At 39.0% G+C, this 14,310-nt stretch overlaps 1 protein-coding gene across 2 annotated transcripts in view; it reads left to right on the plus strand.

Annotated features, from left to right (window-relative positions):
• Tek (TEK receptor tyrosine kinase) overlaps positions 1-14,310 on the plus strand; it is a 109,742-nt gene that overhangs the window by 38,746 nt on the left and 56,686 nt on the right. For both annotated transcript variants that reach the window (XM_027930966.3, XM_027930967.3), the window contains exons 2-4: positions 3,375-3,686; positions 11,336-11,446; positions 11,824-11,976. In XM_027930966.3, the coding sequence (XP_027786767.2) occupies positions 3,375-3,686; positions 11,336-11,446; positions 11,824-11,976 (576 nt within the window). The remainder of the gene's footprint in view (positions 1-3,374; positions 3,687-11,335; positions 11,447-11,823; positions 11,977-14,310) is intronic.

Raw genomic sequence — 14,310 nt, forward strand, 5'->3', positions numbered from 1 at the left:
TGCTGTTCAGTAATGCCTCTCAAGGTGTCAGCAGTAGAATCCTTTCAAGAAGCCACAGGCCAGAGTTGTACCAATTGTAGTGGGGTGGGCCTCTGCTCTATTCTCTTTGAAAGGCCCAGTGTAGCCACCTTTCTCCTTTTAAATTTTATTTTAACCCCATTTTTCAGCATTGTAGAGTGACATCACATTCCTTAATAGTCCAAAGAAGAGAGTGAGTGAAAATGCATTATTTGAATGCAATCCAAGATTAAGAGTGGCTATAGGGATAGGTGGTAAGAGACATGTATTTTTATGGCCATTGATTCCCTTCCAATAATCCATTTTATAAGGGAAGACCAATAACATTTACTTTTATTACATTTAATTTTTGTACATGGGTAATATTCAAATCATTTAAAAGCTATACATATGCATATGGCAAAAGTCCTTTCCCTGTTGTTTTTCACTGAATACTCAGTTCTCCCCTAATAGGTCACATGTGTTCTTAGTTCTGTATGTCACTTTCTAGAAATTCTTTAGACATATGCAAGTAAATAAAGATTCTTATTTTAATAAAACTAGGCAAATGATCCAGCTCAGGATAGGTTATCTCCTCTTATATATAAAACTCACATGTACAATCCTTCTGTTTTGATTGTAGTTGGTATTACAAAGGACAGAGCTCACCGATGGAAGAAAGCTTCCTGTAACTGTCATGTTAAATAAGGTGGCAAAATGTAATCAAGTCCGGACTCTCAGAGTACATACAATTTCCCTTTTCATTATTGAAAGAAGAGGGAGATAACTGGAAGAACAAGAGGAAAAAAGTCTCTAGATCCATACCTAGAAACTATTTACAGCTGAAGCTTGGTTGTCTTTTCAAATCATCTGCTTTTTCTATTATTTCCTACAGTCATTAAATAAACCTCAGCCAGTGCCAGTGGTGTTAATTTAGAGCAGAACCCATGGTTTTGGCAAATCACTCAACTGGCCCTAGAAATAGGGTTGGATCTAACTGGAGCTGAAAGAGTGACAGTTTCCTTCCTCTCGATGACCCCTTCTGGAACATGCCTGGAATGATGAGCGCAGGAGATATGGTGGTGTTCGCTTGGAAGCAGTGCTAGTTTGGGTGTGCACATAAAGAGGGAGGTGTGTACTGGTGCTATTTTGGGGGCTGTAATTCCACTGCTAGGGTTCCTCACTCATCCTCTTTTGCAACACTTTTAAAAAGTCCTAACCTTTGTCCCCTTTCCTGAGATTTTAAAAGTTATCCACAAGGTTCGATGTAAGATAGATCCTTCCATTTGTGGTCAGATTGGGAAACCCATTATAGGAGAGGGTTTTTTTTTTTTGTCCTTCAATCCCCTATATACGATGCTTATATTGACTTTGAAATTCTTCTTCCTAAATAACTAGATAAAGATTTAACTCCAAGTAAGGGAATTCTCGAAATCGAATTTCATACCAGGCACAATGCTTGGCCTAAGTAGATTATCAAATAATGTCTGATAAATGAATGCCAATTGACTGCAGATGCTCAGGAACTACTGATCACCTATCTATGGTATTTTGTAAAAACAATAACATTTGTTTTTGCCTCCTAAAAACTCAGTTATCAAACAATCTGTTGATGATGGAAAGGAGATCAGTTTAGATTCATGGGAGTGCTTTCATTTTTAAGTTAGTTATTATAAAATTAGGAGCATGGTAAGTGGATAGACTTGGATCAGACAGACCTGGAGTAGGAATAGGAATAGGAATAGACCTGGAATAGAGTTTTGGCATCACTCCACCCACCCAACAAACACTTAAGTTCTGTATGTGTCAAAATTAGGCAGAGTATTTCTATATAAATCAATTCCTAAGTTCCCATTCCTATGCAGAATAGCTCATGGAACTTACCATTGAGGGGAATAGAATAAATAAAGTAATCACAAATTATGGTGATATTTATGAAATAAACTGGAGGCTGAGGTAGAAGAAAATGGGATGAGAATGTGTAGGTAAACTCTATGAGAAAGTGGCGTTTAAGCTGAGACCCAACAAATGAACAGAAGTTAGTTCAATGGTGAAGAAGAGTCTTACAGGCAGAGTGTATGGCAAATAGATAGACTTTAAGTATGTAAAGGGTGTGGTGTATTTGAGGACTAACGGATGAGTGAGCATTTAAACCCCAGCTCTGCCTTACATAGCTCTGAAAGATCAAACAAGCTACTCAATCTTTTGAGCCTTCAGCTCTTCATATTTAAAATTGAGATAAAAAAAGCATGCTACAGAGGGTTGTTGGGAGAATTTAATGGATATTAAATTAAACAGAGTGTAACTTGCCTGAATAACTTTATATCTACATAGAGGTCTTTGAGTTTCCGGTTGGGTCCTCATCATCCAATGAATGTGCTTGATCTTTCTATTCTGCTGATCATGTTGTGTAAACTTGGGGTCAACCATCACCAGAGCTAGAAAATATTTTTCATCCCTGATATTTCCACATTTATAAAGGAGAGAATAGACAGATTCCATTTATTCAAGTTAGAAACTTTAGAAATCAATAGAGAAGAAGAATGTGGTAGATTTGGGGGGTTGTAGGTGGGTGGAGAGAGAAATAACAAGAAAGTAAAACAAAGTTTTTTTTTAAAGTGTGCTTTATCATTTATGGAATACATTTATAGAACGAATGTTAAAGGTCAGGCATGGTTTTGTTTTTATGCTTGGAAAGGGGGTGAGGTTTGTGACTAGGTGTTCTGAAAACAGAAGAAAGAGAAATGAAATATGGTCACTGGGCATTCAGAATATGACAGTGCTTGGCAGGTTATTTAATCTTCACAAAAATTCTGAATTTGTCACCATTTTAAAGAGGAAGCAAATGAGGTTCAGAGGAAAATGCAGACTTCACTTAGTCACTGTCCCTCTCATTGTGAAGAATTTAATGTAAAACTGGGGAAGTTTTAAAAAATGAGGCTCTATTTCATTGGCATGAGTGAATGCAGTTGATGCTTCTTTATAACACTTTATTTTGGCAATACTACATAGCATCAATAATAACTAATAATAATTACTAGTCATAATGAATAATGATAGTAATTCTAGTATAATTTATCTCAGCTCAACAAGAATTTACAGAGTGCCCAAGTAGGTCTCAGGCAATATAGTGCATAGAGATATATAGTGCATGGCTTGTTGTGGTGGTGGTGGGATTTACAGTGCATTGCCCCCAGGGTATTCAGAGGGGCAAGGGAATTAGCAGGGTCTGGGTGATAAAGGGTCTTGAAGCTTTGGTGACAAGTGGAATTTTAGAAAGACTATCTATTTTTAGACAATACTTTAGACAAGACTAGTTTACCCCACGAGCCATGTTAATGGCCTTCAGCATGCATTATTCTCCATTTTTCCTTTAGGAACAGTGGAAGGTGCCATGGACTTGATCTTGATTAATTCCCTACCTCTTGTATCTGATGCTGAAACATCCCTCACCTGCATCGCCTCTGGATGGCATCCCCATGAGCCCATCACCATAGGGAGAGACTTTGAAGCCTTAATGAACCAGCACCAAGATCCACTGGAAGTTACCCAAGATGTGACCAGAGAATGGGCTAAAAAAGTCGTGTGGAAGAGAGAAAAGGCTAGTAAAATCAATGGCGCCTATTTCTGTGAAGGGCGAGTTCGAGGACGGGCAATAAGGATACGGACCATGAAGATGCGTCAACAAGGTAATATGCCCCTAAATGTGGACAGGTGAGGTCCACTGGGAGCACATACCTTTTGTTTTGGCAGCTGCTCCCTCAGAGGCTGCATGAGCTGTCTGAGTGTAGAGCTCAAGGACCTTTTTGTTGTCTCGGGACCTAAGATTGCTGTCTCTGGTACCTAGAATAATAGACATAAAAGACCATCCAGCCCAACTCCCTCGGTAGACATGGTGTCTAGTTCATGATATGAAATATATCATAGGTTCACTTTATGACATTTATTGTATACATGTAACATAGTCATGTCTTCATATGAAAATTATGGCAAAAAAATCCATTGCCAAATTATTGGTTATTTTGAGATTTCTCATTAAGTTTTCATTTGATACTTTGTTTTGTTTTTTCCTAAATGCTCATACTAGAAGTTAATATTTTCATGAGAAAATTATGTAGAAATAAAATCTTCAAAAGGGAAATATCTATCAGTAAGTAGCTCAATTTAATTGGTTACTTGATGTATCAGTTACCTATTGCCACAACTATATTGTGTAATGTAATCACAATGGCATATGACATGGAGCATTTTAGTGTGAGGCTGTCAGCTGGGTTGATGAGTGACTCTGTTGGCCTTGGTGGGGCTTTCTTAATACATGGTGTTGGCTGGCTGCAGGCTTTTCACTCTAGCCTTGGCTGGGGCAACTTGGCTCGGTTCCATGTGGCTATTATCTTGCAGCAGGCCAACCTAGGTATGATCTCATGAATATGGTAGAAGTGCAAGAGAACAATGTAGGCACAGAATTACCCATGATTATGCCTCATTTTATTTCCCAAAGCAAGTAAAAGATTCAGAGTGAGGGCATTGCAAACTTAAGTGGCAGCAAGCATGGATTCCAGCTGTGTGTGATGCCCTCTCCTTGGAATGATCCAGCCTCTCATCCAGACATCTTCTCTGGGTTGCTGATACCTAAAATACAGAAGTCCTTTCCAAATTAATACTGTCTAGACACAAAGGCTCAGAATTTATTTTAAAAAATAATGGTATTGTGAGCTCTTTGGGGATTTAGTTTTATAATAATGATAATAATAATAACAACAACAACTATTATTATTATTATTATTATTATTATTATTATTATTATTATTATTAAGCTGACCCAGATAAGTAACACACCTCTGCACATTTCTCATTGTTAGTTTCTTATATAGGAATCTACAGGATTTGTAGGTCCATGTTTCTCAGTGTTGAACATATTTATTGATCAACTATGGGTCTTGCTAAAATGCAGATCGTGACTCAGTCATTAGGGAAGAGTCCTGAGACTCTTCTGGGTAGTAGGTTCTGGGTGATAAGAAAATGCTCTACCACAAACCATATTTTGAGGAGCAAGAGTTTAGTTAGCTAGTATCTGGGGTCCACCTGAAAACATTTCTTTGAATTTGCTAATGGTGGTAAGTAAAAAATTTGAGGGCAATAAGCTTATTTTAAGGTCAAAAGTGATAACATCGCTATTCATTACAAATGAAGGAAAGGATTTTCTTACCAAAACTGAAATGTTCACCTTTAAGTGACACCAGAGCAAGTGGGAAAAGCATACAACAGAAATTCCCAGGAATGCAGCCCTCCAGTGAGGGAAGAGAGGTTGAACAAAGGATGTGAGGTGTGCCAAAGCTATCACGGCTGAAAGTCAGCTCTATTATTTTTCATATGTCATTTTGGATTTGACTTGTGTAAAGAGTAATGTTCTGCTGAGTGTCCATGTCCTGAATGAAGATGATATGAGATTTTTACTCTACGGTTTCATGGAAGTGAAGTGAGGAGCACCACCCTGTTCTTCTTAGGCTCTCCCAAGATTACCCCTGACAATATATAAATAGTAAAATGTATTGATCCCCATTGGGAGTTAAAAATAAACTGCAATAATGTCTCCCAGTTGAGAGTCTAGATCACCACAGGTAAAGGATAAGGCAAGGCAGGCTTGGATAGTGAGCAATAGTGAAGAGAGATTGGCTTTTAGACCTATACTTACCTGAATTTGAATTCTCTACCACTTACCAACTGTGTTTCCTTAAGCAAGTCATTTAACTTCTGTTAGTCTCATTTATCACCATCTGTGAAATAGTTATAATACCTACATAATTCTGCTGTTTTAAATAAGGTGGTGTACATGTTAATTCCCATGCATACATCGATGTGCAGAATAGAGTTAATGATATGATTTCAGAGCCTATATTTGTAACCCTCACATTTATACCCTTGTATATTGGTCTCAATGATAACAATTGTCTTTCTTTGAGCACTTTTTCTTTAAATAAGAAAACAATTCTACAACCCTACAAAATGACCCAGGGCACAGAGTAGAAGTGTGGAAGTCAGCCAGACATGGGTTTGATCCTAGCTCTGCACTGAATGGTAGGACTTCAGGCACATCACTTAATTGGGGTTCTAGTTTTTCCTTATTTGAAAAAGAGTGGAAGATAAAGATTTTACCACAAGCAAATTTAAGAATCAAATAAAAATACCAACATTATCTGGTTCACAGAACATGTTCAACAACTCTTATTTTGGTGCCTTGGAGTAATAATTTAGTGGGACTGTTAATTTTCCTACTCAATTGTAGAATTTTTAAATATCACGTATTAACATAACTGCAGAGGTTTAATCAAAATGGAAAAATAGATGGCATGTTTTCTCCTGTAGTTGCAATAACAGCCTCTCAGATTGGGGAACTGGTTCTGCTTTTTTTAATTGACCACCCAGTAGGAGAGATATGGCACAGCGTAAGTGATATCCATCATGGTGAATCAAGAAAACCTCCCCAACTGTCCTCATGCTGCTATTCATTCCCTAGTAAAACATCCTGGGATCTCAGAAATGCCTGCTCAGGGACACAGCAGGAGAGGATAAACATCAGTATATTCCCACTTCTGCTGACATGTGCATCTGGGAGGAAGTGGAAAATCCATCTGAGATGTGCCAAAACACAGCTTATGTTGGCTCACACATCCCAAATAGCCAAATCATTTTTATCAATGGCCTCATCCAAAACAATCAACAGCAGTTTGTTCAAACCTCACAGGTGATTTCATTTGGGGGTAGGAAGTTATAAATACATTTTGATCCAAAGAACTATTTCAGAATAATCCATTAGAAAAGACACAGGGTTTATTTTTTTTTCTTCCTGTTTTCATTTGAGAAATAGCTTTACATTAAGAACATCAAACTACCCAAACATGACTTGTGAGTTTGATGGAGGGAAACCATCTGTATCCAAATAGCACAAATAAACACATTAAAAGCATAAAGGAGATGGGAAAACCTGAAATTAAATTCATTCTTTTTTTTTTTTTTCATCGTATAACTATTCTTGAGTCTGTCTTGTGCTGCAATGTTAATGGAGATGCAATGTTAATATTTCCTGAATACTTTTTCTGTGCCTGACATTTCCCCTGGCAACATTATATATGCTGCCATCTCATTTATGCTAATCAGAGGAGCACAACTAAGACTCATTAATAGATGAGGCTCATCATTGTTTCAACGCATTCACTAGTGAGCATTGGACCTGGAAGTCGAACTCAGGTCCCATCCTGAGGCCAGGCTCTAACCATCACTGTGCTGCCTTTCAAAACACTCTAGGTCCTGCCTCCACATACCCCTGGAACACAGTCTGGTAGGGGACATTCACCGTGAGCAGGAATGTGATGGGGGAAGGGTAGGGTATTTGGAGAGTAGCCATGAGACCACCTGACCTGGATTCTAGAAAGTGTGCAAGGTCCCCAGAGACATCTACATGGAGACCCATGAATGAGTAGGAGCTGGTGAGGTGTGGGGGAAAGAAGCGGAAGAGAAGGAAGGAAACTCAGCACTTGGACATGAGTGACGAGAGCTAAGGGTGCAGGCCGACAGAGCTGGTGCCAAGGAGTGAGTGTGGACCTCTTGTGTTCGTGTCTCAACTTCTTCACCTATTCAGTTAGGAGGCTTTCGGTACGGGACTGTGCTGTCCTTAACTGTCTCTGACATGAGTAAATTGAGGATGTGCTAGTTTCACAAAGCTGTTGTGACAAAATAATTGTGGATGTGGATGAAATACTGCATTATTGCCATCAGTATTGATCTAATATTAAATTTAAAGGAGACAGCTGAAATTTAGATCAATTATTTTTAATCCATGAAAAACATCTTTGTTTATAACTGACTACTGTGTACTTTTTCCTCCAGTTTTTCTTTATGGTACGGGGGAGTGAACCCAGGGCCCTGTGCATGCTAGATGAACACTCTACCAACTGATCTATATCCCCAGCCCTCTTTGGACTTGAAACCCTTCTGAGTGCTCATGTTATGTAATATATGAGAGCCCTTGGAGCCAGCTTCCCCGATTCAAATCCTTGGTCTCCCGAGCTCTCATGTGACTTTGAACAGGTTACTTAAACTCTCTGTAGCTTAGTTTCCTCTTTTGTAAAATTAACATAATGGTGGTACCCATCTTATAGGGATATTATGAAGATTTAGTTTGCTTAAAGGGCTTAGGACACAGTACCTAGTACATGGTAGGCACTATTATTTTTACGATCACCAAAGTCACACAACCTCAATATGTGTACTAAACCCAAGCCAGGCTCCTGTGCATCAGGAAGCTCAAAGTAGAACATGAAAGTTAGCCCTTCCTCATTAGTACCCAGCAGAGGACAGTCAGCCTGGACACATGAATGTAGGAGGCAAGGGACTAGACAGCAACAGAGCGCTGGTGTGAAAGCAGGGTGCTTTAAAAGGTACAAAGTCTGAAATAAAAAAAGGGCCAGAGTAGGAGGGAGAACTACATTGGAGTTGAGCCTACTGGAGAATCTCAGGTCCTTTTCAGAATACAGTGCTGAGTGAGAAGTCCCATGGTCAACTAAATAACCTTTGCACAAAGGGCCAGAAAATATAAACAAACCACATAGGAAGGAAAACTGGCATGGAATGGATGGGGGAAAAACTCTCTCAGGAGCCCAGAAACCTTTTGCAGAGAGCAAGAATTTCATGTGTTAGAATGGCTTCATGAAGCACTTAGTCACTGAGAAAAGGAGCCCCATAAAGCCAGTTTCCCCCTTCCCTGATCCCTGCTGCCTTCCCTGCAGTGAGTTTATTTTAGAACCATCAAGAAAGCTCCCACTCACATCTATAGTACAAATATCAGCTCAGCACTGTTGCTGTTTATTTGTTGAAAGGATTCTATTAGCAACTCAGGGGCTTGGCATCCATCATTTAATATTCTTTTTTTGGGGGAGGGGGTACAGAGGATTGGACTCAGGGGTACTTGACCTGAGCCACATCCCCAGCCCTATTTTGTATTTGATTTACAGACAGGGTCTCATTGAGTTGGTTAGTGCCTCACTTTTGCTGAGGTTAGTTTTGAACTCGTGATCCTCCTACCTCAGCCTCCCAAGGTGCTGGGATTATAGGCACGCACCACTATGCCCAACAATCATGTAATATTCTTAACAGCCTTTATAGTAGATATTACTACTTCCAAATTATGAGAAAACTGAGATTTGCAGAGGTGAAGTGACTCAAGAATGAGTAAGTGGCAGAGGGCAGAATCAAACCCAGGTCTTGCATCTCATACTATGGGAGGGCTACTCTATGCTCCCTCTGGGTTTGCCCCAGGTTGTCATCTGCATTAAAGATATTTACATACCTGGCCTCCCAGAGAAGTCCTGGCAGTATGCTATGCCCAACTTAGCAGGGTCAGCCCACAGCCAAGGACAATAGGAGAGAAACCAAGTCCTTCTGAGCATGGTTCAGAGGCATCTTCTGCCCTCACAGGATTGCTATCTAAACCAGAGGTGCGTCCAGCTCTTAATCAGTCTCTCTCAAGCCCCCTTCAGAAAGCCACAGATGAAACAAGAACTAAGGCACAATGACTGGCTGAGTAAGCACAAGGTCCTCAGCAGGAGTCTCTCTATTCTTCAAATCTTGGCCCTTGGCTGAAACTCTTGAATTCATATTTTGGGGTGTTTTGTTATTTTGCTGTTGACTTCTAGAAATTTGTTATTCATGGAGATGTGCTTTGTGCTTCATAGGGAGGTAAAACACTTATAAATAACATGTATTGAGATAGCTGGGTAAGGATCCCATGAATATTCAACACATTTTAATGGTGTTTTTCAAATCTTCTATGTTTTTGCATAGTGATTTTTCCATTTGACCAGTTTCTGAAAGTTTCCAGTATGCTTGTAGTTTCTTCCTTTAATAGTTTTTGTTTCATGAGTTTTGAAGCTGTATTGTTATGTATGTGTACAATTTCAGGATTATTGTATCTTCCTGAACAAGATATGAGAATGACATCTTGTAATGAGACTTATTAGAATGGTGGATTGTTTTTTTTTTTTTTTTCATGTAAAGACCATCTTTATCCCTAAAAGTTTTGGCCTTAGTAATTTTTTTTATATTAATGTTGCAAAGCTTAGCTTCTTTTAGTTAGTTCAGTACCTATTTTTCTATCCCCTTATTCTCAACCTGAGTTGTCTTTATGTATAGCTCATGAAAATAGTACATGGTTACATATTTATTTTAATTCATTCTGAGTTGTTCAATTTTTCAAACCATGTATTTTGCATGTCTTCTGCCATCTTTTTTCTGTCTTTTCTCCACCATGATTTTCTTTGGCTTTGTGTATTTTCATTTTATTCCTTTGTTTACTTACATTCTCTCTTGCCCTCCATGTTTAATAAAATTATATGTACTGTTTCCCTTCTTTTAGTGGTAATCCTTATATTTTACATTGTTTAATTTTACAAGTCTAAAGTTAATCGTTCCTCATTCCACTGAGTGTGGTTCTCTGCAGATTATGGTATAAATTAAAGGAATTCAGAAACTCTTGCAGCTGGGAGAATGTGACAAGATTATATTCACCATCTTTTCCAATAACCCAAAGGTCTCAGGCAATATTGTATTCCAGTGTTGGCATAGCAACAGAAGTTTTCAATGAATTGACTCTGAATTTATAAGTCAAAGATAGAATAATGTTCCATTTTCCCCCAGTACTGTCCAGTTCCATAACTATGTCAGTTCACACATATATAATTAAAGGATAGAAAAATAAGATATTAGGTTTCATCCTTTACTGTTCAATATTTCATTAGTCCAGCATTGTGCTCATTCCATTTTGGGAAATGCTTGGAGCATTCTAAAGGAATTAGAATTAGTTTGAGAAGCAACTACCATCACACCCAAGGACCAAGGGAAAAGCCATGTGGCAGATGTGCTCATTTCATTTTGAGGAAATTCATGTTCTATTCATGTTCTTTTCCACTTTGAGGAAACTCAGTAGGAATTGGAAGAGAATGGCAGATTTATGATTAGTATATAGTTTATAGTTAATGTCAGGACTTCGGTGGGTATTAGATGTTAACAGTCCTTGCCTCTCCAATCAATTGCATAGGATAATTATCTATATGTCTATTGTATATATATCTTTATTTTTACAGAAAAAATGACCATTTCTTTTGTCAGAATTTTCAAAAAGATCTTAAGAAAGATGGAAATCTAGTAGCCATCATTGTTTTCCATATCATAAAAACCAGCTGACTCCTAGCAAATGCCAGGTCTCATCTTTCGAAATTTGGTGTTCTACTGTTCCTTGGGGAAAATGTGTGATGTCATTTTTGGTATTTGTTGTCTCTTTCAAAAGCTTCCTTCCTACCAGCTACGTTGACTATGACTGTGGACAGGGGAGATAATGTGACTATATCTTTCAGAAAGGTGTTAATTAAGGAAGAAGATGCAGTGATTTACAAAAATGGTGAGTACATGTTTCACTTCCTTCCAGAACCAGGGTGCGGGGCATCAGATAACACAGATGATGTACTGGATCATTATCCTGTTGTGGTTTTCAGGGGCAGATGTTTGCCGTAAAGCTATGATGATGCAAGTTGATTCAGTTCTGGCTGATAGAAGCCTTCTTAGGTTCTCTGGTTACCTAAGTAAAGGGGGAGGGTGTTCAAATTCACACTGTACACTCATGAATGTGCATGACATTCTACACAATAAAAGACCATCATCATATGATAAGGCCCAAATTCATCCATGTAAAATGTGAGATGGTTTGATTGCAAGGATAGATGAGGAAATAGGAGTGTTTGAGTACAACCTATTGTTCCTGCTTTTCTCTCTCATCAGGTTCCTTTATCCACTCTGTGCCTCGGCACGAAGTACCTGATATTTTAGAAGTGAACCTGCATCGTGCTGAGCCCCAGGATGCTGGAGTGTACTCCGCCAGGTACATAGGAGGAAACCTCTTCACATCGGCCTTCACCAGGCTGATAGTCCGGAGTAAGTGATTGTAAGGCCACCCCCTGTGATGGTGTAGTGTTAGAGCTTTCAGTTATTTTATTTATTTATTTATTTATTTTTGTATCAGGGATTGAACTCAGGGGCACTTGACTACTGAGCCACATCCCCATCTCTATTTTGTATTTGATTTAGAGACAGGGTTTCTCTGAGTTGCTTAGCGCCTCAGAGAACTTGCGCTCCTTCTGTCTTAACCTCTTGAGCCACTGGGATTACAGGCATGTGCCACTGTGCCCGGCAGGACTTTCAGTTTTAAGGAAGGAAACCTATTCTTGTTACTTAACAAGAAAAACAGGGATTGGTTGGAAAGACAACAAAGACTCTTAGAGAATTGATGAAAAAAAAAAACAAGAAGCAAGTTCCAGGAAAGATGGAAGCTCAGTGGTGGGGGAATGGGGAGTGCTTTCTCTCTAGGATGCTGCCATTACTGTACCTTAGCTCCCACAATGTACTTTCCTTTCAGATCTTGAATTCCCAGGAGAAAAGATGGGATCATCCTAACATATATCTGATTTCTATCAGCCTAGATTAAGGGGTTATGGGCAAGAGAGAGGAGCCACATGCTATAGTTAGACATTAGGGGCTCACACATGAATAGCAGAATCATTCCTATTAAAAGGGGGATTGCAATGAGCAGGATAATCTCCCTGAAAAGTGTCTGCTGTGGGGTGGGGTGAACTGGGTTAACCTCTAGTTAAACATTGTTTTCTAAAAATCCCACATTTTCCAGGTCATTTAACTCTCAAATATCTTTTCTTTCTTTCTTTCTTTCTTTCTTTCTTTCTTTCTTTCTTTCTTTCTTTCTTTCTCTCCTTCCTTCCTTCCTTCCTTCCTTCCTTCCTTCCTTCCTTTCTTCCCTTCTTTCTTCCTTCCTTCGATTGAAGCAGGGATGCCTTACCATTGAGCTATATTCTCAGTTATTTACATTTTTTATTTTAAGATAGGGTCTCAGTAGCCAAGGCTGGTCTTGAACCTGAGATCCTTCTGCCTTAGCCTTTCAATTAACTGGAATTTCAGGAGTGTATACCACCACACTCAGCTAGTGAAAACATTTTTTACCTGTTATAACTATTGAAGTGGGACTTTCCATTAGCAATTTTTACATGAAATTTATCTACAGAAAGCAGAAGATTTGTCCTGGATTTTTTCCCAGCTCTTGGGGAAAAATTAGGTTAGTTGTGATATTAAATATTCAGGTCTTCAGGTCTAAGTACATGAGCTGCTATCATTCTTCCGAATACTATCTATGATTCATGAAGATAACATAACTTAATAAATAAGTTAATTCATTCAATAAATTAATTCATTCAGTACAATGTATTGATAATAACTCTAGACCAAGCATTGTATTAGTGTTGAGAAGAGTATAACAATATAAATCCCTGTCCCTTGGGTAATTACCAGTCAGAATTACATATGGAATTAGATAAACAAATGTGAATGGCAAGTAAATGATTTTCATTCATTACATTTAGATAGTTTTTAGTCTGATTCACTCCCATGTTCCCAAGGAACTTAGGGTCTGGGGTAATGGGGATCCTTGTCTAGGAACATCAGAAACTTCAGATTGATACATGGTTGTTTGACAATGGAATGGTTTTCCTATTCTCTGTTCTCACTAAACCTGTATGCCAAGCAATTCTCCAGTGAACATCAGCTGGGTATCGTACAATTTAACTCAGTTCTGACTCTGTCTACCTGGAGGTGGCATCAGATCCCACCTACTAAGGGCTGAGTTCCATGAGACTGCTCTCATCTGAAATGCCAATTGCCAGCCGCAGGTTATGGCTTGTGCTTCTGACTGGCTGGCTGTAAATCAAAGTTTCTCAAGATTTCTTCCTCATGTTTGATTAATTTGCTAGGACAGCTCAGAGAAATGTTCACATTTACTAGTTTATTATTGAGAATATTACAAAGGAAACAAATGAGCAACTGTGAGGAAGAGATACATAGGGCACAGATACCCTCTAGGAACCTTTCAATGTGAAGCTCTCTGAACCCTGTCCTTTTGGATCTCATAGAGGCTCCCTTAGGCAGGTGTGATTATTTGAATCAATGGCCATTGGTGCCTTTGTGCCTGAATGTTGATCTCACACTGATGAACTTGGACTTGGGCCTACAGCCCTTACCCCCTTTCTGAAGATTGGGGGCGGGGGGTGGTACTGAGTGTCCCAACTCTCACATGATGCTTTGGTCTTTCTGGTGATCAGCTCCTGTTGTGAAGCTGTTTAGGGCTTCCTGGCTGCCACTCACCTCATTAGCATACATAGGGAAGTCATTACTTTGGAGATTCCAAGGATTTTAGGAGCTGTGTGC

The sequence above is a fragment of the Marmota flaviventris genome, chromosome 13 (assembly GCF_047511675.1).
Source record: "Marmota flaviventris isolate mMarFla1 chromosome 13, mMarFla1.hap1, whole genome shotgun sequence".
NCBI lineage: Eukaryota > Metazoa > Chordata > Mammalia > Rodentia > Sciuridae > Marmota > Marmota flaviventris.